The sequence below is a fragment of the Engystomops pustulosus genome, chromosome 5 (genome assembly GCF_040894005.1).
Source record: "Engystomops pustulosus chromosome 5, aEngPut4.maternal, whole genome shotgun sequence".
Classification (NCBI taxonomy): Eukaryota; Metazoa; Chordata; class Amphibia; order Anura; family Leptodactylidae; genus Engystomops; species Engystomops pustulosus.
The window spans coordinates 108,275,460-108,299,607 of NC_092415.1; the positions used below are offsets into that span (position 1 = coordinate 108,275,460).

The following is a 24,148-nucleotide window of genomic DNA, read 5'->3' on the forward strand; positions in this document are numbered from 1 at the left end:
CATTCATGAACAGCAACAGGGAGGGTGAGAGGCAGGTTAAGGATAGGGGGGGACAAGAATCGTCCCGCAAGTCCCTTTTCAAAATATATATATATATGGTACCAAGGTGCACATCCCTATTATATAAAGGATAAAAACAATACAGTAAAACAATTACCTACTTAGTAAATCACATCTACACAATGCTTATGTTGACCATGTCTCGATGTGACGTCTTGACGATGTGATAATCATATGGTCCGGTACCAGGGAGACAGAGGAAATGGTAACACACCTTAATAGAACAAATAGAATGAATACGATGTTCACTTTCACCATAAACAGCCACGGACTCAAATTCCTTGATCTACTGATAGAGATAGAGGATGACCGGATTTGCACATCTGTACATAGAAAACAAACGGCAACGAATGCCCTAATCAATTTCAACAGTTACCACCCACACGTAAAAAGGGCCATACGGTACGGGCAACTACTAAGGACAAGATGCATCGATAACACTCAGGAAAAATTTGAACGGCAAGCCACAGAGCTTAAGGAGAGGCTCTTGAAACGGGACTATCCCGAAGAAGTAATAACACAGGCCTACGACAGGGTAAGAACAAAGAGCCAAGAGGAACTCCTGAGTGGCAGGGACATAAAAAGGGAAAAAGATTTTAATTCACTTTCAATTTCTCCCCGATGACAGAAGTGGTAAAGAAGGCTATAAGGGATAATTGGCACATTATAGAGAGTTGTCAAAGATAGCAGAAGGAGGCCCCCTTATTAGCTTTAGGAGGGGTAAAACATTGAGATCAGAATTAGTACACAGCTCCTTTAATTCCGCTACAAATAAGAACTGGTTTGGGAATAATCCCCTACGAGGGAATTTCAAGTGTGGCAGCTGCAGATGCTGCCCCCACAACGTAGGGGGGGGGGGGGGGGGAGTACGGTTAAGTTTGGTGGTGAGGAGATAGAGGTGAAAAACTTCATCAATTGTAAGACTACTTTCGTAGTATATGTTCTGATCTGCACCTGCAATAGGTTCTATGTCGGGAAGACAATTAGGAATCTATACACAAGGATAAGAGAACATCTTAGCTCTATAAGGACAGGGACAGGAAGAGCACCTAGACTCATTGAACATGTGAGAGAGGCCCATGGGGGCAATATAGAGGTCCTCAAATTCGCAGGCATAGAGATCATCTCTCCTCCCAAGAAAGGAGGGGATAGACAACGCCTGCTATTGCAGGCAGAAAGCAAATGTGTTCTCCTTACAAACACTATGGGACCTGTAGGTCTTCATGACAAGATAGATTTTGAAGTGTTCTTATGAATGTTTTTTTAGCCTCTAATATGAGAGAGGGGTCATCCAGACATGGTCAACATAAGCATTATGTAGATGTGATTTACTAAGTAGGTAATTGTTTTAACGTATTGTTTTTATCCTTTATATAATAGGGATGTGCACCTCGGTACCATATATATATTTTTTGAAAAGGGACTCATGGGATAATTCTTGTCCTCCCCCCTCTCCCCCCCCATATCCTTAACCAGCCGCTCACTCTCCCTCTTGTTGTTCATGATTGGGCACGGCTTCGTATCACCATTTGGATGCCACCCGTCTGCGCCCCACCGCGGTTTGTAGCGCACCCGCTCCTGAGTGACGTCCTCTTGTGATGCTTAGCCACGTTACCATGGCAACGCGTCACCTGACGACGCAGTGAGGGGGTGTGGCTCCCGGACACGTGACCCACCTGACGTTCCGGAGGCTGAGTGAGGCGACGCCGTCGCCTAAGATCTGAATGGCGTGGCGCGGCCCCCGGTCAGCCTCCTGCCGGGCGGGCCGAGATTCGGTGGGCGGAGTGACGAGGCACCAGGTGAGTTTAGCCGCCCAGTCGTGGGGAGTGGTGTTTTATAGGTATACAGAGAGGGCAGAGATTGATGGCCCTCATCACCTATCATGGGGCTAATTCACTCTGGTGGGTGTATCCCATTAGGTCCGACGGTGGACAAATACCCTTGCATGTTTTAAATCACTGACATCAGAGGCCGGAAGAAGCGCGGGTTTGCGCGAAACGGTCCTTGCCACCGACTGTAGGCATTCTGCCTTCACTCTTGCACGCATTGTTGTGAGTATGTCTTTGCTCCTGTAATCTGTAATAAAGAAGATTTTTATTTTAGATTGGTGAGTGCCGTCCATCTCTTCTCTGAATTTGAATATATATTATATATATATATTTTCACAAGCTGCTGAATAGATATTTGTATTTACTCAATTATACGTACTGTGTTTTCGGTGGTTGCCTAGTGATGCATCTTACTTCTGGGGCTGCGACACGACTGTTGTGCACAGCAGCAGAATATTTGCATCTTTCGCTATTCACACCATGGAAGACATTGCTATATGCTTGGGTCACTTCCTATTACTGACTACATATTTGCATTCATTTAATTACGCATACTTTGTTTTCCATGGTTGCCTAGCGATGCATTTTACTTCCTGGGCTGCGACACGGTTGTTGTGCGCAGCCGCAGAACACCTGCATCCTCCACTGCTCATACCACAGAAGATATTGTTATATGCACGGGTTACTTTCGGGCTGCGCTGTTGCCGTACTGCGCACCTCTGGAAACCTTCATTGGTCACCTTCTGCCACCCCCAGACGAAGGGGGCATCGGGAACGGGGGCATCTCAGGTACCTGAGCTTTGTGGAGTAGCTTTCATGGGTAAGACATTTTCTTACAACATTTATTATTGAGCTTCTGCCAATTGTGAAATTGTGCAAAGTGTGGCAGCAACATACTTACAAGCGGTTCTCCCATCTAAATATCAGCTATCCACGTCATTTATACTTTATCTGGTATATCCCACACAGGATTAAACATCTACTATACTATGTACGCTCATTTGTACCAATTGAGATAACCTCCCCTTTTCTGTGTACCACTACCTATGGCTTTTACATGTAATACTTTTGCTATTTTTATACTTCTTTGATTGCTCAATAAAGATTCATATTCAACATTTAAATAATTTCTCTTTTGTTGTTTTCATGCCCCGTCGTCCACACTTCTCGTGGATGACACTATTGGCGTTTTGTTTTTGTCTTACTGAGAGAAGCCGGTTTTTGTCCAAAATCTTGCAATACATTGCCCCATCCATCCTCCCTTTAATACGATGCAGTCGTTTTGTCCCCTTTGAAGAAAGCCACCCCCAAAGTACAATGTTTTCGAACCCATGCTTCACGTTTGGGATGCTATTCTTACGGTTGTACTTATGCTTCTTGTTACTCCAAACCCAGCAAGTGGAGTTGGTTTCCTCTGACCACATGATCTTCTCCCTTGCCTCCTCTGGATCATCCAGATGGTCAGTGGGGAACTCCAAATGGGCCTAGACATGTGTTGGCATGAGCAGGGGGACCTTGCAAGCCATGCATTTTAATCCATAACAGTGTACTGTGTTACTAACTGTAATCTTTACCCCACAAAGTGAGATCTTGCATGGAGCCCCAATCCAAAGAGATTTGACTGTCATCTGGTGTTTCTTCCATTTTATAATAATTGTGTCAGCAGTTGTAGTCTTCTCACCAAGCTGCCTTGTGTATGTCTACAATTTAGTACCTGGTGTCCTTTGATGGCTCTTTGGTCTTGCCCATGGTGGTTGGAGTGTGATTGAGTAGGAGGAGCTTCTTAAACTAAAAGCACTGAGAGAGCCAGAATTCTTGCTCATTTGTAGGGGATCAAATCCTTATTTCATGCAATAAAATGCAGTGTATAGAGAGAGTTCAGCCAGTGAACTCTTTCCATACAACCCCCAAAGCACCAAAAATGTTATAGTCGCAAAGGGGTTAAAAGTGACTGGACGCACACCTTACTTGAAACTGTAAATTTTAAATGTTCATGTCATTTTTGCATTTTATCACCGTTTGTTGCAAAGTTGCATAAAGGTAGCTATGTGTATTAATTATAAAGTTGTATTTTTATACTTTGTAGGCTGTAGGATGAAAATTTTGACAAGATAAAAGCTTTTTACTTTGTGTGTTATAAATTCATGTGAACATATGACTATTGGGCATCTAAGAACTCTATACCTGTTCATCTATATAGCATTTAGGAAGTGTCCGCTTTCAGAAAATATATGGATTTACAGTGTTTAAAATAACTCTTTATGCTGTAATTTCAGATGCATAAGTGCAATTAAGATATATATACCGTAGCTGTATGGTAGTCATGAAGGGGTTAAGAAAGACTGTTTATTAAAGACTTACCTATAGCTTTAGCTTCTTCAGTATTCCCCCTACACATATTTGTGTCTTTCTTTGTTATAGACTTATCTGGTTCTTCTTCTGCAGCATCACTCTCCGGTTCCTTCTTAATGTGTAAAACAGAGTTGTGATGAGACTTCAGCACAGAGGTGAGAGTTGAAGGCTTGACAACTGGTTTTTTAGTATTATGACATAATACATCAGAGGAATAGCTACCAGAGTCTGGAAAAAGAAAGAAATGTTTAAGCAAAAAAAAAAAGTTTTCAGACAAAAAAATTGTAATATTGAAAACATTTACATAAGAAATACATAAATACATAAAAATACCCTGCATAAATAACAAAAATCACACAAATGATAGAAAACCGCACACTCCAAAATGCCCAGTCTAACAAAATATAAAAATAATTATTCTAGTGAAGGTTGTAATAAACATAAAAGCCCAAATGTGTGTATAAATGTTTTTTGTCATCTCTAAAATGATTAATTAAAAGTGATTAAAAGGTCCTACAGGTCTCAATGTGGCATTAATGAAAATGTTCTCTCTAAACCCTTAAATTCTCAGCCTTTGTCCATTATTGCATTGACATTTTTTTCCTCACCATCTTCCAAAAGCCAGCAAAAGGCTGGAGGCGCTATCAGGAGACAGGCCTGTACACCAGGAGATGTGGAAGGGGCCGTAGGAGAGTAAAAACCTAGAAGCAGGACCACTAACTCCGCTTTTCTGCAAGGAGGAACATGAAGAGCACTGCCAGAGCCTTGCAAAATGACATCCAGCATACCCACTATAGGGGGCGGAGTCGGGACGCGGACTGTGATGACTGCTTGATACCTCGGCTCCTCACAGATACTGTCCCTTAAAGCTTGAGCCATGGTTAAATATGGAGGCAGTGGTCCCAGACAGCACCAGGCACCAACAGGGATGACTAAGAAACAATCGGACCTCGATCAGTACCTGCTCAAGAAGCTCCGCACCCCGCCGGGAACCAAGGCCAAGATGGCTACAAGCCACAGGAAATTAGAGAGAGCAGAAGAAGACTCAGAGGCTGGGAGCGCCGGAGGAGGAGAGGAGGTGATATCAAGCAGACGCTGTATCAGGTATTACCCCGGTAGCAAAAGAGCTGTAGGATATTAAAGACTACTTAAGTCACATTGGCTCACTTGTGGCTGGAAGACCAAGAGAACAGGAGCCGCCGCAAGAATATCCTGCTGAGAGGTGTCCGAGTCGGTGGCCCACGAGGCCTTACCCAAGATGGCGGAAGAAGTTTTAACTAGCCTGCTAGGCCATGAGGCGGTGAGCCACATTAGAATAGAAAGAATTCACAGGTCTCTTCGTCCGAAACCAACGACCCACCCAGGGATGTAATTTGCGGTCTGCTCTGGACACAGCATCAATCCTAAAGGGAGCGAGGGAAGCCAACGAGGTGAAGCTTGAAGGTAAGCTGCAACTGTACCAAGACATCTCACCCTCTACCCTAGCCAAGAGGAAGATCTTTAAACCCTACACAGATGAGCTCTGGTCCAAAAATATACGCTTCCTATGGCTTTACCCATTTGGCATCCTAATCACCGGGGAAGAAGGCTCAATAACGGAAAAAACACCAGAAGATATGGAAGCAGCATGCGATGCCCTACATCTATCAAGGCTGAAGACACTGTCCTTGCTTCCATTGCCATCATCACCTGCTCTCCCCATCGCTATCTACAGTGGAACCATGGAGCAAGGTGGAACCCACTAAAGCTGCCAAGATGAGGCAGAAGCAAAAAGGATGCAGAGACCCAGGAGGAGACACCTGAAAGGCCCGAGGAAAACGGTCTGATTCTACTATTCGGCCTATAGGTCACGTGAGTAGCTCCTGAGATGAACCTTTTGATTTATGTTTGGGACGTACACACCATGGACATATATGCAATAGATTTAGTACTACCGTTTACATAAGATAGGGGTTAAAATGGAAGGGGTTGAGTGGACGCATATCTCCTGTTCCGCACTACCTCTTCTGTTTTTCTCTATCACACTACATCTTCTTTCTTTCGGAATATACCACTAATTGCAAATTGATGCTTTGATAGTTCATCTAGAATTGGAGGACTCTGCTTTAAGGTTAATATGTCTGCTAAAAGCTCCTGGACAGGAAGACTGAATCCTACCCCCAATTTTTCTACCGAGACAATCCCTGGGAGCGCACATTTCGGTCATTCACAAATATGGGAAAGATCCTGCAATTTGCAGCAGTTACAGGCCCATCTCGCTACTTAAAGGGGTTATCTGGGTTTTAAAAATTACTGTGGGCCGGGCTGGGGTGGGCTAGTTAAACATAATAAACATGTACTTACCTCCTCCGGCATCGCCGATGTCCCGTGCTGTGCTCCCTTTGATCCGTGCCCCTGTTTGTTTACAGGGGCACAGAAGCCGTGCACAGGGAGCTTCCGGTCCGCAATGTGGCCAGCTCCTCCCATCCGTCCCCATCTCTCAGCGTTGTAAGCGCAGGAAGATGGGATCGGATGAGAGCTTCCGGACGGCTGGAGGCACAATGACTTGCACAATGACTTCTATGACACGTATGGTGAAACCACAATACCTCATACAGTCGGAGAGGGAACTGGGTGAGGAGTTCACGGAAACAGCAACGAAACGCATAATAGGCACTTATATAGGGTTTTCCAGGTGTATCAGAATTCAAGAGAATTCATTTAAACTATTGTCTAGATGGTATAAGACACCAAGCTTCTTGCACAGGGTTAACCCTTAAATATGACCGAGCTGTTGGAGATGTGGGGGAGGAGAAGGCTCTTATCTGCACATTTGGAGGGAATGCCCAAACATAAAGACCTTCTAGGATAAAGTACTGCAGGAAATTGAGAACATATGCAGCATCTGCATCCCCAGATACCCAAGCCTAATCCTTCTCTGGCGACCAACAGAGTTGTTCCACCCAAAGAGAAATGATCTGCCGACACAACTTCTAACGGCGGCTAGACTATTGGTCCCCTCCTTTTGGAAACAGGACAAATCCTCTTGTTAGTGGCTTGGATAAGGTGTTTGAAATATTCCGCCTGGAAGAACTTGTGTCGTGGGCAAAGGGAGATAGAGAAAAATTCTTCAAGATATGGGATTCATGGAGTAAATATCAGAAGAAAGCTTAAAGGAATTAGAGGGTATGGTCGTAACCGAAGCAATGGTCCGCTGCCCCCTTCCTCCCCAAAACCACTCCACCCCACCCTCCCTTCAGTCCAGGAACGAGCAAGAATGTGCAGGAACACACAGAAACATGTAAAGACATTTGGTGACGGTTCAAAATTTTGTTTATGATTGTTTGGTAGTGAAGAAGGTAGTGAAGATTTACCATTTACCTTCAATTGTTACATTGGTAATGCATTGACACAAATGGTAATAACTAGACAGATACATAATTAAATAAATGAGTGGATGATTTAAATGACGAATACAGGCAAATAAAGGGCAGCGTCTATGGCTATCAAATGAACAAAAAGAAAAGACATTTATCTATGTCTATATTTTTCTGTATAAATATTACTTTACAGATCTGTAAGTATGTGATATTATGGCTGAGATATATAACCCTAACACTGTGAAGATTAAGTTGATACTTGTTATCCTTCAAAAATTTAATAAAGAAAGTTAAAAAAAAAAAAAAAAAAAATGACATCCAGCAGGCCCCAAATGTGCATGTCTCTGCACAAACTGTTAGGAACCGACTCCATGAGAGTGCTGGGCATTTGCCAGAAAACACCAGGATGGGCAAATTCGTCACTGGTGTCCTGTGCTCTTCACAGATGAAAGCAGGTTTACACTGAGATATGACATATAACAGAGTATGGAGATTCCATGGAGAGCCATCTGCTGCCTGCAACATCCTTCAGCATGACCGATTTGGCAGTGGGCCAGAAACAGTGTTGGGTGGCATTTCTTTGGAGTGCCACATAGCCCTCCATGTGCTCGCCAGAGAAAGGCTGATTGCCTTTAGGTACCGAGTTGAGATCCTCAGACCCCTAGTGAGACCATATGCTGGTGCAGTTGGCCCTTGGTTTGTCCTAATGCAGAATAATGCTAGACCTTATGCGGCCGGAGTGTGTCAGCAGTTCCTGCAAGATGAAGGCATTAAAGCTATGGACTGGCCCGCTCGTTCCCTAGACCTGAATACGATTGAGCACATCTGGGACATCAGATCTCCCTCAATCTACTAACGTCACGTTGCACCACAGACTGTCAAGGAGTTGGGAAAAGATCCAGTAGGAGATCATCCGCAACCTCATCAGGAGCATGCCAAGGCGTTGTAGGGAGGTGTCACACAATACTGAGCCTCATTTTGTCTTGTTTTATGGACATCATATAAAAGTTGGATCATCCTGTATTGTACTTTTCTACTTAAATTTTTTGGGTGACTCCAAATCCAGGCCTTCAATGGTTAAAAAATTTGATTTCCATTGATGATTTTTTTGTAATTCTGTTGCCATTCAACACTCATTAACCTTTGTACAGAACAAAGTATTCAATGAGAATAGTTCATTCATTCAGATATAGGACGTCTCCCAGATTTGAGTATTCCCTAACACACAATGCAAACGTCTGTGGGGAAGGATCAGCCTGATTGCTGAGTGCTTTAATTTATTACATGTATGTAAACTTGTCCTGGTAATGTTAATATAAGATGTATCATTTACTTTGTATCTTCTACATTTTTATTAATTCAATTTAACTGTATTAACTTGATATTGATTGCAGTATCTATTTTTTTTTTACAGCAGTGCTACTTCCGATGTGACATCTTTCTACGGCCCTGCATCAACTGCAGTTTGCAGGACTTCAGGTTCTGCTGGTGCCGTGGCTGGGCTGTATTGTCTTAGCCTTTCTGATCCTGGTTATTTAACCCCTTAGATACCTCGGTCAAATATGGACCACAATGTCGAAGCAGGGGCAGAGGGGGCGCTCTCTGTCACTCATCGGCATCCTGCAGCAACGATCGTCGCGTGGCAGCCTAGGGTTCACTGACGGACCTCAGGGCTGCTGGCTATAGCAAGCTATTATAGATCAATAGGGATGATATAAGGGATCAAATGTTCTCAGTCAGTGTACTCATGTGGCACAAATGTATATGTACAAATATTTAAATTGCACATAATACAAAGATATTAATTGCAATTAAAAAAAACTGTATGAACTTCACGTGTGTACAAATAAAATCTACAGGTCTTTATGCAAAAAAAACCTCAAACGGCCAAATTGATGTAAAAAATTACCATATATACTGGAGGATAATCCTCGTTTTTCAGCACAAAAAAAATGTGCTGAAAACCCAAATTCGGCTTATACTCGAGTTAAAAAAAATATATATCAAAACTCACCTTTCCGGCTTCCCCCACCACTGGCTATATACTGGGGCAGAAGGCTGGCAGGCTATATACTGGGGGGCAGGTGCTGGCTATATACTATGGGGCACGGTACGGCAGGCTATATACTGGGAAGGCTGTGACCAATGCATTTCCCACCCTGGGCTTATACGAGTCAATAGGTTTTCCTAGGTTTTTGTGGTAAAATTAGGGGCCTCGGCTTATACTTGGATCGGCTTATACTCGAGTATATACGGTATTATGTTATGGCACTTGGAAGGCGATGATGCAAAAAGTTTTTTTTTCTTCCCCAAAATTATTTCATTATATAAACTATAAATTTGTTATCGGTGTATACATACTGACCCAGATAAATGCTTTTGTAGTTTTGATGATAAAGGCAGAAAATTTTATTAGAAAAGGTATGACAGATTTCCATTCATTTTTAAAAATACTGTACAGAAAGGGTTAATAAAAGTTCATGAAATAAAGATACAAAAAATACGTGAAACCCAAAATTGTGCCGTTAAAGAAATACATTTTGCCCCGAAAAAAAACAAAGACCTCATACAAATTCCCACAGAAAAATAGCCTGGGAATAAAGGGTGCGGAGATAAGGGGTAATTATTTGCTTTAAAAAAATAATGGAGTGATATTTACAGACCCCTCAAAAGAAGATTACTTTCTATATACCAGTGCATTGAACTTGTGTGTCAGTGTAACTGTATGGACGCTAATGCAGCTCTTGGTCACAGAAAATTCTTACACAGACAGTAAATAAGTATATAGGGCAACGGCTAAAATCAATAATTCTATTGGAAAAGTAGAGGATTTAGGTCAAATCCCGTCTGACCAAAATATTACCGTATACACTTGAGTAGCCAACGCTTCTACTTTTACCACAAAAAACTGGGAAAACCAAATAACTAGAATATAAAACTAAGGGGGGAAATGCATTGGTCACAGCCTCCCCCAGTATATAGCTATTCAGCCCCTTGCCCCCAGTATATACCCAGCCCCATAATATTGCAAGGCCTCTGCCCCTGTATATAGCCAGCCCTCTGCCACAGTCTATAGCCAGCCAGCATTCCCCCTTTAGCCAGCCTCCTGCCCCAGTCTATAGCCAGCCAGCATTCCCCCTTTAGCCAGCCTCCTGCCCCAGTCTATAGCCAGCCAGCATTCCCCCCTTAGCCAGCCCCGTCCCGGTCTGTAGCCAGCCAGCATTCCCGCTTTAGCCAGCCCCCTGCCACAGTCTATAGCCAGCCAGCATTCCCGCTTTAGCCAGCCCCCTGCCACAGTCTATAGCCAGCCAGCATTTCCCCGTTATATGGCCAATCCCATGCCCCGTTATATAGACATTGCCCCTGCCCCCTTATAAAGTAATTCCCCTTGCCACCTTATATAGTCATTCCCCTTTCCACCTTACATAGTCATTCCCCTTGCCCCCTTATATAGCCATTCCCCTTGCCCCCTTATATAGCCATTCCCCCTGCCCCCTTATATAGCCATTCCCCCTGCCCCTTATATAGCCATTCCACCTGCCCCCTTATATAGCCATTCCACCTGCCCCCTTATATAGCCATTCCACCTGCCCCCTTATATAGCCATTCCACCTGCCCCCTTATATAGCCATTCCACCTGCCCCCTTATATAGCCATTCCACCTGCCCCCTTATATAGCCATTCCACCTGCCCCCTTATATAGCCATTCCACCTGCCCCCTTATATAGCCATTCCACCTGCCCCCTTATATAGCCATTCCACCTGCCCCCTTATATAGCCATTCCACCTGCCCCCTTATATAGCCATTCCACCTGCCCCCTTATATAGCCATTCCACCTGCCCCCTTATATAGCCATTCCACCTGGCCCCTTATATAGCCATTCCACCTGCCCCCTTATATAGCCATTCCACCTGCCCCCTTATATAGCCATTCCACCTGCCCCCTTATATAGCCATTCCACTTGCCCCCTTATATAGCCATTCCACCTGCCCCCTTATATAGCCATTCCACCTGCCCCCTTATATAGCCATTCCACCTACCCCCTTATATAGCCATTCCACCTACCCCCTTATATAGCCATTCCACCTGCCCCCTTATATAGCCATTCCACCTGCCCCCTTATATAGCCAGCCCCATGCCCTCTTATATAGCCTGCCAGCCTTTCACCAGCCTCAGTTTGCCAGTTCATAAAAAAAAAGAAAGTTAAAACTGACCTTTCCGAAGCCCCCTGTAGGTCTTCTCTGGAATCCATCTGGCAGCGGCACGTACGTGTCGCACTCAGGGCGCACAAGTCGAGACGTCATCCGTCGCTGACATCACAGTCTGATGGCAGCAGCGGCCAGCATCAGAGCCCCTGATGTCACAGGCTCTGATGCCGGCTGTCACTGCCATAAAATTGTGTGTGCCTGTTGCTAGCACACACTGTGATGTCAGCGGAAGCTGATGTCACAGCTTGTGCGCCGGACCATGACACGTACCTGCTGCTGCCAGACGGATTGCAGAGAAGACCTGCGGGGGCATCGGAAAGGTGAGTATTGACACATTTTTTTTGACTCAGGTATAAGCCGAGTTTGGGTTTTTCAGAACATTTGTTGTGCTAAAAAACTTGGCTTATGCACGAGTGTATAATGTAATTAGAGACTTTGGGTGGCAAGTGTAAGATCAGAAGTATATCACAATATATCACAAGTGTAAGAGCAGAACCGCTTTAGCTACCCATGGCAAACAACGTTAATTTTATAAACAGCTGTGGTAAAATTAAAGCCGAGTTATGAATGGTTGGCATGAGCAACTAGTAGTATATAGACTTATTTTGAAGCCTTCCCAGTATCCAAGGAGAAGTTATGGCCTAGATTATGTTGATTTTAGGGATAAATTAGGCATCACACATAAAACATCATCCACAATGGGACTAAAAATCCAAAAGGGCGATGGTGGAAACTAGGAAACCATGGACCAAGTGTTTACTATTTCCCCCGCTTTTCTGTAAGATACTTGTCCAGGAGTGAGTCTGGTTTGATTTCCACAGTTATACAGTTTCCACAGTTGCTCCAAATGCAGTGTGGTAGAACTGCATGATAAGATTAAATAAGAGCTTTACTAAAATATATATTTTTGAGTTATATTTAGACATAATCTTTAAGTATCCAACCAGTTACAACCCGGAGATTGAATAATGATAAAAAACGTGATAAAGAGACTTACTTGACGCCAAATTTTATATTCCCTACACTAACCCAAATGGATCCATGCTAGTTGTTGAAAGGTTATCAAAACTAATTTTTATGAGATTTATATGCCTATGAATGAACTTGTATAACTATGAATGGACAGCAGCTACAAAGACACTTTAGAAATGCAGATAATTGGACAAGCCTTTTTGGATATGTTTAGCAAAACAGCTGTAGATGCATATAAAGGATTTAGAAAAGTTTCAGCAATAGCAGATTGTATCAGATTACACAGAAACTGAATTTTCAGAATCAATTTTATAGTGAGAGAGACATGTGAGCGAACAGATTAACCCTTTCAGGACCTGGCCCTTTTTTGGTTTTTTCATTTTTCAATCCCCATGATCAAAAATCCATAACTTTTTTATTTTTCCATGTCCAGAGCTGTGTGACATTTTTTGGGGGGGATTTTGCCATATTCTGGCGCTAATAACTTTTTTATACTTTGGTGTACAGATCTGTGGGTAGTGTCGTTTTTTGCGGATTTTGATGACGTTTATAATGTTATCAATTTTCGGACTGTACGACCTTGTGATCACTTTTTATAGAATTTTTTATTTTTTTTTAAATTACAAAAAAGTACCATTTCCGACTTTGGGCGTGATTTTCCGTTACGGGTTTAAACGCAATGAAAAACCGTTATCATATTTTGATAGATCGGGCATTTTCGGATGCGGCGATACCTAATGTGTTTATGATTTTTACTGTTTATTTATATTTATATCAGTTCTAGGGAAAGGGGGGAGATTTGAGTTTTTAGGGTTTTTTAGTATATTTTTTTTTAAACTTATTTTTATTTTTACTATTTTTCAGACTCCCTAGGGTACTTTAACCCTAGGTTGTCTGTACAATCCTATCATATACTGCCATACTACAGTATGGCAGTATATGGGGATTTTACTCCCCATACATTACAATGTGCACATTGTAATGCATGGGCTAACCCGAAGTAGCCTCGAATCTTCGTGAGACCCGAGGCTACCATGGTGACGGATCGCCGCTCCCCGATGACATCACGGGGAGCGGCGATCCTTGAAAAGATGGCGGCCCCATGCGCCATCTTTTTAAAACTGGCACAGATCGCGGGCGTTACCGGTAAGCCTTTGCTGCAATATGCAGCAAAGACTTATCGGCTATGGAGAGGGCTCAGCGCGTGAGCCCTCTCCATGCACCCGCGGCCGACCCGTGACGTGCTATTACGTCACAGGTCGTGAATGGGTTAAGACACTTCCGACAATATCCAGAAACAAGACACAGATACTATTAAATCCAAACCACAACAGTTGTACAGTACTCATGAATGGTGTGTAGGAAAATTTAGTGTATTTTTGGTAAAAAAAATGTAATATGTTAATTTATTATAAGATTCGTTTGGAAAAATCTGTCAACATAGTTCCAATATTTGATGCAAACATAGACTCACATAGACAGTTTAACCCCTTCCCGCCAAGGGCCTTTTTCATTTTTGGGTTTTCAATTTTTACTCCCCACCTTCAAAAATCTAAAACTTTTTTATTTTTCCACGTAAAGAACTGTGAGTGCTTATTTTCAGCGTAACAAATTGCACTTCATAGTGACTGTATTTAATATTCTATGCCATGTACTGGCAAGCAGGAAAAAAATTCCAAATGCAGAGAAAGATGCAGTTGAAGATTTCTCACAAAAATTAAGCACTGTCCCATTGTTTTATGCATCTTGGTATTTTACTGCTACAAGTATGTGATTTGTTATCTAATAAACTAGAATCTGCTTGAGAGCACTACTAGTCTCAGCATGATTTGATTCTTCAAGCTTATGATCCTATAAAACTTTAATTTGGAACCATAAAGAAATCTAAGGCGTATTTGCGTATTTCCATGGCAACCTGCAGCACATATATTTTGCCATAATTACATTTTTTGTACTTCTGTTGGATCATTAGTTTTACTGCCTGGAATTCATAATATTTGGTAATTATTCCAGGAATACAATAGGTGTAAATGGGAATTTCATTATATAATATATATATATATATATATATATATTTTTAACTTTTGCCCCACAAATGTCTATTACACATCTGTTTTCAACCTCTAATCAATAAAGCACTGGGGGGAAGGGGGGTGGGGATTTGTTACATTGTGTCAGCAGACACAGTGAGCCATGAGTAAGGGCACATGGTGCGCCACAAATGCACAAGCCAGATATACACCGCAATTTCGTCTGTTTTATTGGGACAGTACAAACCGTATACTTTATATTAGAAAAAAAACATTTAGTGAAGAAGAGGGTAAAAAATATTTGTAAACATTCAGATGTGCACACTTTCAAAACTGTAAAAAGGCCGGTTCATGAAGGGTTACCTGAAGCTTTAGCTTCTGTAGTATTTACACTACATGCATTTGTGTCTGTCTTTGTTAATGACTTTTTTTCATCAAATTTTTCATCTGCAGCTTCACAATCTGGTTCCTTCTTAATGTGATGAGACTTCAGTACGGATGGGAGACTTGAAGGCTTGACTATCAGTTTCATAGTAGAATGACACAAGGCATTAGAGGGATAGCTGCCCAAGTCTGAAAAAAAATAAATTTATTACAGAAGTGAGACATGAAGGCTTGACTATTGGTTTCTTGGGAAAATGACATAACACATCCAAGGAATAGCTGTCCACACCTGGAGAAAAAAAATAATTAAAAAAAAATTGTATATATGTATATATGGAAAAAACTAAATTGTAAACAGAAAAATGTTAACCCCTCCCCCACATACATAATTAATCAAGAATATAAAAGATATCCTAACACCCAAAAAAGTTAAGTCTACCAAAATATAAAAATAATTATGCCAGTAATTGCGGTTAAAAGCTCAACTGTGGGAATCACAGCTTTTTTTGCCACCCCTACAAATTGATCAAAAGACATACAGGTCCAAATGTGGTCATCTCATGGCGCACAAATATTATCTCTTACCAATTGTACATATTCCAATGTGGAGAATTTATTTATTAACCCCTTCAGGACTCAGTCTATTTTGGCCTTAAAGGGGCCCATGAAGACAAGTTTCTTATATGTACTCAAGATAGCAAAATAAAACATTCTGTAATTCACTGTTATTAACAAAAATACAGCACTTCACAGATGCCAACCTGTCTCTATTAGTCCTGCTGTACACAATTTCATTTGCCCCTAGACACAGCCCTGTAACTTCTGACTTGGGGACAGGTGGCCACCATCTTAGATTCCTGTGGGACTCTCTGCTGTGTGCCTGTAGCCACGCCCCTACAATCTAGTCAGGAGCTCACACTGACACTCACTTCCTGCCAGCACCACATTGTGAGGAAAGAGAAGCTGAAATCTACAAACTACAAGCAGATAAGCAATCCGGGGGAAGGGGGAGGCAGGCACATATCTAAGAGATGTAGCAGGCTGACAGTGTAAAAGTCTGTCAGCCTCTGTCTGTCATGTGATGCAATGGGCATCTCATTCATCTCTCATCTGTCTCATCTCCCCTTCTATGTGTCAGTGTGTTAGTACAATGTCAGAAGCCAGATGAAAGTGTATATACACTTGTACCCTGATAATCTAACCCCATTGGTGCCCCACAGAACCAGATGGATCATAATGCATCTGCTTAGAGAGGCCCCGCCTACACCCTGGAATTTTGCACTGAACAGCCTAGGGAGTGATAGGAGCCAACATAACTAGGGGATTGAGATGAGAATTTTCTTTCGTGGGAAAACCCCTTTAAGGACGCAGAAGTGGTTATAGCTTTGGAACGCTTCAACATATCCAGGGGATTTTGAGATTGTTTTCTCGTGACATATTGTACTTCAAATTAGTTTAAAAATTTGGATGATATCTTTTGTGTTTAGTTATTAAAAAAACTGAAATTTGGCAAAAATATAGAAAATTTCTTTATTTTCAAAGTTCTTAATTCTCTTTTTTTGATGCACCCAAATAAATTCATAACTTACATTTCCCAAATGTCTGCTTTATAGAGCAAAATACGGCAGGAAGAAGGCCTTCTCCTGCCACAGTAAGTCAAGTCACAGTTTGTCCAGAATAGACCATGTTCTGGCAAATTCGCAATTAATTGGGAATATATCCAGAATGGTTTATGAGCCAATTGTGATATCAGATCATGCCCCAATGATGATATCACTTGGGGTACCCTTACTTAGCAGGAGAAGGTTTAGACTCAACCCCCACTGGTTAACTATTCTCGAACCCATTCTGGATCTAAAATCAGTCATTGAAGAATTCTGGGACTTGAATATCAACACCGCAGATACACGGGTAGTATGGGATACTCTAAAATTATCTATTAAAAATACTTTGTCCCATGCCATTAATGTATCAAAAAAGAATTTTAGAAGGAAAGAAGACGACTTAAGAAAACAGGTTGAACAGACAGCTAAGAACCTAGACAAGCCAGGAGAAAGAAGACACAAACAGGCGTACAATGTAGCCAGGGAAAAATATAATGATTTTTTGCTAGATAAAGCTCAACATAGAGCAGTGATGGCAAACCTTTTGGAGACAGAGTGCCCAAACTACAACCAAAATCCACTTATTTACCTTGAAGTGCCAACAAGGCATTTTAAGCAGTAACTTATTGCTAGCTGTTCTTCCACATCATTCAATTGCATCGCCCCACCCTTAGGCAACCTATACAGTTGAAAGAAGGAGGGCAAATTCAGACTCTCATTATAGCTTCTCATCACGGTCTCTCTGTAGAGGAAAAATGGTTGGTCCAGCAGGATGACTTCCAAACATATTGCAGTTCTGTCAACACCTTCTTACTAGCCCTGCAGTTCCTAACAGCCAATGAAATGTTGCTTTAAAATAGCGCCGAGAGCAGCATCTCTTAAGCTGCCTGGAACTTGGTGGATTTGGTCCTATTTGATGAACTCTGTCCTGGGGTGATGGTCTGAGTGCCCACAGAAATGGCTCAGAATGTGCCACCTCTGGCACCTGTGGCATAGGTTCGCCACCACTGACATAGAGTGTTCTTCGAGGGACAACGATACTTTACAGAAAAGGATAAACCAGGAAAACTCCTAGCCAATATGATTAAAAATAATACACAAGGGAATGGAAACATTCGAGCCATAAGGGGACATAAAGGCCAAATCTGTAGGGAACAAGATGAGATACAACAAGAATTTAGAACCTTTTTTTTCAACGGTTATATGAAACCTCGGGAGATATAGACTCAAGGAATATTAAAAAATTTTTTCAAGACATCACCTTCCCTCGTCTAACTAGGAGCCAGGTAGAAATGCTGGACGCGCCTATTACGCTAGATGAGCTGAAGCAAACAATCGATTCCTGTAGTACGGATTCAGCTCCAGGCCCAGATGGCATCCCCTTTAGTCTGTATGGGAGATATAGGGAGGTACTGGCCCCTATGCTGTGGTCGACATTACAAGTAATTCAAAGCAAAGGAAGGGTATCAGACTCCATGTCGGAAGCCAGTAATATACTCATCCCCAAGAAGGACAAGGACCCTCTAGAGCTGGGCTCATTTAGACCAATATCTCTCATTAACACAGATGCAAAAATTATTGCAAAAGTCCTCGCCATACGGCTTAAGAGGGTAATCACCAGTATCATTCATGGGGACCAGAGGGGGTTTATCCCAGGTAGGAATGTGAGCGATTGTTTAGATAGATTGTTCGTATCTATAGAGAGGGGTAGGGGGGATCCCCGCTCGATCCTGTCCTTGGATGCGACAAAAGCCTTCGACAGGGTCGAGTGGGGATTTCTATGGGAAGCTATGAATAGATTCAGATTCGGAGAAGAATTTACGAAGTGGGTAAAGTGTTTATATGACTCCCCCAAAGCCAGAGTTTATATTAATAACAGAGAATCTGAGTCTTTCTCCCTTTCTCGTGGTACAAGACAGGGATGTCCCCTCTCCTTTTCGCTATCTTTATTGAACCTTTGGCCATTAAAATCAGGGCTTCTGAAGTCATAGGAGGAGGGGGGAGTGGTGGACCCCAGGACAAGCTGATTATGTATGCAGATGACATTCTGCTGTGCCTCCTTGATTCCCCAACATCCATCCCTAATGCGGTTAGAGTAATTACAGAGTTTGGCCAGTTCTCTGGCCTGGAGATTAATTGGAGTAAATCAGGTCTGATGCCCCTTGATGGGAATAGGACGGAAGCCCTTAAAGCCGGTAACATCATGAGCTGCCAAGACTCGCTGAAATGTCTGGGTACTACGATATCAGCACAGGTACAAGACTATGACCTCCTAAATTTGAAACCCCTAATAAGATCTGTTAGATGCAGGATTCATATCTGGGATAAACTACCTCTCTCCTTTGCAGATAGGATTGCATTAATAAAGATGGTCCTTCTGCCGCAGATTTTATTTTTTCTAATCTCATGTCCAATCTGGATAGATAGCTCTTTTTTTAAAGCATTGGAAGCACTGTTCAATGAACTTATTTGGGGTCGGAAAAGAACCAGAATCAAACTTGGTTATCTATATGCCCCTATGGGAGAAGGAGGACTGGGAATCCCTTTCTTGTATGGATACTTCCTCGCAGCTCAGATGTCCCGTATAGTGGGGTGGAAGGATAGAAAGGAACCGTTAAAAACATTACTTATGGAAGATGGGGAAACCTACACAGTTTTTGAAGCTTTAGAGAGCGGGATAGAACAAAATAAACAAGATAAGAACCTGATAAAAGAAGCCATTCATAAAGGATGGAAAGCTTTAAAAAAAAATTAATCTTATCAATGGCATTATGGAGGACACTCCACTGTGGTCAAACGTCAACTTTCCAGAGCTACGAGACCTTCCTGACCCCACATTTTGGGAAAACAGGGGGGTGCGTCTGTTTTCACAGGTTTTGGAAGAGGGGAAAGTCATGAGTTTTTCAGCACTTAAGGATAAAGCAAATTTGAATAAACCACAGGGCCATACAGACAAAAATTTTATATATGCTGTACTACACACCGGCTGCTCTGTGCAAGATGAAACTAAGGGAATCTTCCAAATGTTATAGATGTGAAAGGGAGGAGGCTGACTTCCTTCACTTAATTTGGATATGCCCGAGTATAAAAATATTTTGGGATAAAATACTCTCGAGGATAAATGAAGTTCTGGGGAAATCCCTGATCCCATCAATTAATGTAGCAGTTATGGGAATTTACGGGCCCAGCCATAATATTAGTGTAAAGGAAGGTGTATTAATAACTAAATTGGTGATGATTGCTAAAGTCCTCATAACTCGAACTTGGGGAAGTCATACATCGCCAAATATAGATCAATGGTTTAACCTTACTCAAAGAATCAAAAGATATGAGCAAATTTACGCTAACAAAGCCGGGAAAAGTGGGAAATGGGCAGAGATATGGATGAAATGGAAATAAAAAAAAAAGGCAATAGTTAACTTATCAAGAACTCCCTTTTATTTATTTTTTTCCTGTCAGTAGGCGGGAGGGATGGGGAGGGTAGGGGATGATTAACTTTAATATGAATTATTGATGTATATACGGGTGATGATATGTACCTATAGGAAATTGATTTGTATAGACTATGGTGAATTTCTCTCTCTCCCGTTTTTGTAAGGTTGTTAAATTTGTAAGGGGAAAAAAAAAAAAAAAAAAAAAAAAAAAAAAGAAAACTAAAGAAACAGTATTATAATGGAAAGAAGGGAAAGGAAGGAAAAAAAAAGTAAATAAATAAATAAATCATCAAGGGTGGGTAGGGGAGGGAATATATGGGTAATTAATATGGAAATTGCAAATTTGGTATATACTTATCAATGGAAGTAAGAATTGTTGATATTTATTGTCACGTTTTGTATTGATGTACACTTTGCATATGATAATAAAAAAAGTTCTCACTGAAAAAAAAAAAAAAAAAACACATATATGTAAAGGGGTGGCTGCCTTGTGGCTTCCCCAGGGGTATGATACCTAATTTGCATAATTTTAAAAGTTTATTTTTGTACGAAGGAGGCCAGATAACAAATATATGAAGATTACCCCACAAAAAAAAAGGAGAATTATTCTCACCGTTAATTCGGTTTCCATTAGTCCACCATGACGGCCCCAACTGGAGGATGGCCCTTGACCTCTGTAGGGACAGGAAGCAGAGAGGTTAAAAGCCCCTCCCCTACACCCACACTCCAGTGGCTACCAAATAACTACACCGGCTGTGGATGCAACCCATTTATTGTATGTTATAGTCACACACAGATACAACAGGTTAAATAATAAAGACTAAGACTACTCTGTCTTATAAAAATAAAAGGGGACGGGAAAAATATATGGGCCGTCATGGTGGACTAATGGAAACCGAATTAACGGTGAGAATAATTCTCCTTTTCCATGGCGTCCCCCATGACGGCCCCAACTGGAGATGTACCAGATTACCAGTACCTTAGGGTGGGACAACTGCCTGCAAGACCTTCCTACCGAAGGCCTGATCCCTGGCACTTTGGATATCTAATCTGTAGTGTCTAGCGAATGTCAACTGGCTAGACCAGGTAGCTGCTTTACAGATATCGACTAGAGAGGCCCCACGTTTTTCAGCCCCCCTGGTTCAGTGGGCCCTGACAGTCCCAGGAATGTCCATATTTTCGGCATCATATGCCTCTTTGATGGTAGTCCGGATCCAACAGGCAATAGATGCTTTGGAAGCTTTCTTCCCCTTATTCTTCCCTGTATACTGCAGGAGGATGTTGTCGTCCTTTCTCCAAGGTTTATAGATGTCCAGGTAGTGGAGAAGACATCTCCTCACGTCCAGAGTATGCCATGCTGACTCCTTACTGTTCTTAGGGTTCTGGCAAAAAGAAGGTAACACAATTTCCTGATTGCGATGAAAACTGGAAGACACTTTGGGAGCGAAGGTCTTATCTAGAGTTAGAATTACTCTATTTTCCAGAACTCTAAGGTAAGGTTCTCTAAGGGAGAGAGCCTGGATTTCTCCTAACCGTCTAGCTGAGGTTATGGCTAAAAAGAAGGTCAGCTTGAGGGTTAGGCTTCTAAGGTCCATAGTCTCTAAGGGCTCAAATGGAGGACCTGTCAGGTGATTCAACACCAGAGACAAATCCCAGTTTGGGATATTTTGTTTTAAGTGAGGTCTCAATCTGGAGGTAGCTTTTACGAACCTCTGGATCCACAGGCCTTGGACAGGATGACCTGCGACAATCGCTCCCCAACCTGACTGACTTGCGTCCGTCTGTATAGTTGTCACTGGCCAAGGATGCCAGGGTACTCCTTTTCCCAGGTTTGCTGGATCTGTCCACCAGTCTATGGACCGTAAGACTAAGAGGGGAATCTCCACCTTTTGGTTTAGGTGACGAGGATCTTTGTCCCAAGAGGACAGCACCCAGTTCTGTAGTGTCCTTGTATGACTTTGGCTCCATTGCATGCACTGGATGCATGCAGTCATGAGCCCAAGGATCCTCATTGCTTCTCTTATGGAGCAGCCCTTCTTTTTCTTGAACGTGTTTAGCTGGAGAATTAAATTTTCTCTCTTTGCTGGTGGGAGAAAAGACATCTGTCGTGTGGAGCCTATTAGAACTCCCAGGAATACCACGTTCATGCTCGGTTCTAGGTTGGATTTTTCTGTATTGATGATCCAGCCTAGCCGCTGAAGAGTCTTCATGGTGATATCCCTGTGAAGAATCAGCTCCTGACTTGAGGCACTTACTACCAGAAGGTCGTCTTTTCTCAGAAACGCTACCACCTCGACCATAATCTTTGAAAAGGTTCTCGGTGCAGAAGATATCCCGAAGGGAAGGGCTTTGTATTGAAAGTGAGCTTCCTCGCCTTCTGGTGACAGGACTGCGAACCTGAGAAACTTCTGCGAGTTGGGGTATATTGGGACGTGGTAGTAGGCGTCCTTCAGGTCTATTGTACACATGAACGCCTGACGATGGATTAGAGCTGAAGCGGAAGAAACGGTCTCCATCTTGAATTTTCTGTATAGGACGAACCTGTTTAGGCCTTTCAGGTTGCAGATCATCCTGGACTTTCCGTTCGGTTTCTTTATGAGGAACAGTGGAGAGTAATGTCCTCTTCTCTGATGTTCCTGGGGTACAGGGATAATCACATCCAGTTCTAACAACTTCTGCACTTCTGTCCAGAGTTGGAGCGACAGGTCCCGAGAGGGTTGTCTGGTAAGGACGAAATTTGTGGGAGGAAGAGCGGTCAATTCTATCTTGTAGCCGTCCTGGAGGATGGACAGAATCCAGGGGTTTGATGTTATCCGGCTCCATTGCTGATGAAAAGTCAACAGTCTTCCTCCCACCTTGGCGTCATTGTTTCCTGAAACTCGTAGCAGAGTTACTGGGGTTGAGCAGAAACCCCCTGCCTCTTCCACCTTTAGGGTAGCTCCACCTTCCTTGTTTACCCTTGCCCCTAAAGGATGGTCTCCTCTCTTTGGGGTCACGAAAGGAAGGTTTCTTCAGACTGGTCCTGGATTCTGGGAAGCCCTTTTTCTTATCCGCCGCCCTCTCCAGGACCCAAACACATACTAGCCCTCGAACGGGATGCCGCACAATTTAGACTTCGACCTGAAGTCTCCGCTCCACTGGCGCAACCAGAGAGATCTTCTTATGGAGTTGGAAAGAGCCCCTTCTTTAGCACTAATCCTCACTCCCTCTGCCGAGGCGTCAGCAATGAAAGCTGTGGCTGCTTTCAGGGTTGGGAAGGTATTAAGTAACAGCTCCCTTGGGGTTCCATCCCTTACATGCTTTTCCAACTCCATTACCCAGTGGAATAGTGTGCGAGAAACGGACGTTGTAGCAATGTTGGATTTAAGGTTCAGCATGGAACATTCCCAGCTCTTTTTTAATAGGCTGTCTGCCTTTCTATCCAGCGGATCTTTCAACTGGGTAGCATCCTCAAAAGGCAAATCGGTCTTCTTGGTCATTTTAGTGACCTGGATGTCCATCTTAGGAGCCGAGTTCCATAGCTTGGCTTCTTCTTCATCAAAAGAAAGACAATTTCTGAATTCTTTTGAGAGAGAAATTTTGTTTTCCGGATCCCTCCATTCTTCCAGAATCAGATCCCTGAGAGTATTATTGACCGGGAACACGCGCCGCTTTTTGGCTTTGAGCAGACCAAAGAGTTCATCCTGAATGGACTGCGTCTCCTCTACCTCCTCTATCTTCAGGGTATCTCGCACCGCTTTTAAGAGGGGTTCCAGGTCTTCAGAAGCCAGCAGATATCTCGATTCCATCCTGTTTGCAGAGGTGGAAGGGAACGTATCAGGCTCCAAAGAATCCTTGACCGTAGCACCATCAGAGTCTGAAGCGGGCTCAGAAGATGAATCCACTATTTTCTGGCGCTTTTGAGGTGGTTCCTGG

At 42.7% G+C, this 24,148-nt stretch overlaps 1 protein-coding gene across 12 annotated transcripts in view; it reads right to left on the minus strand.

Moving 5' to 3' along the window:
- The window catches only part of LOC140133136 (uncharacterized), a 254,866-nt gene that overhangs the window by 38,463 nt on the left and 192,255 nt on the right, over positions 1–24,148 (minus strand). For all 12 annotated transcript variants that reach the window (XM_072152850.1, XM_072152851.1, XM_072152859.1 and 9 more), the window contains 2 exons: positions 15,175–15,384; positions 4,251–4,469 (listed from right to left, as the gene is read on the minus strand). In XM_072152850.1, the coding sequence (XP_072008951.1) occupies positions 4,251–4,469; positions 15,175–15,384 (429 nt within the window). The remainder of the gene's footprint in view (positions 1–4,250; positions 4,470–15,174; positions 15,385–24,148) is intronic.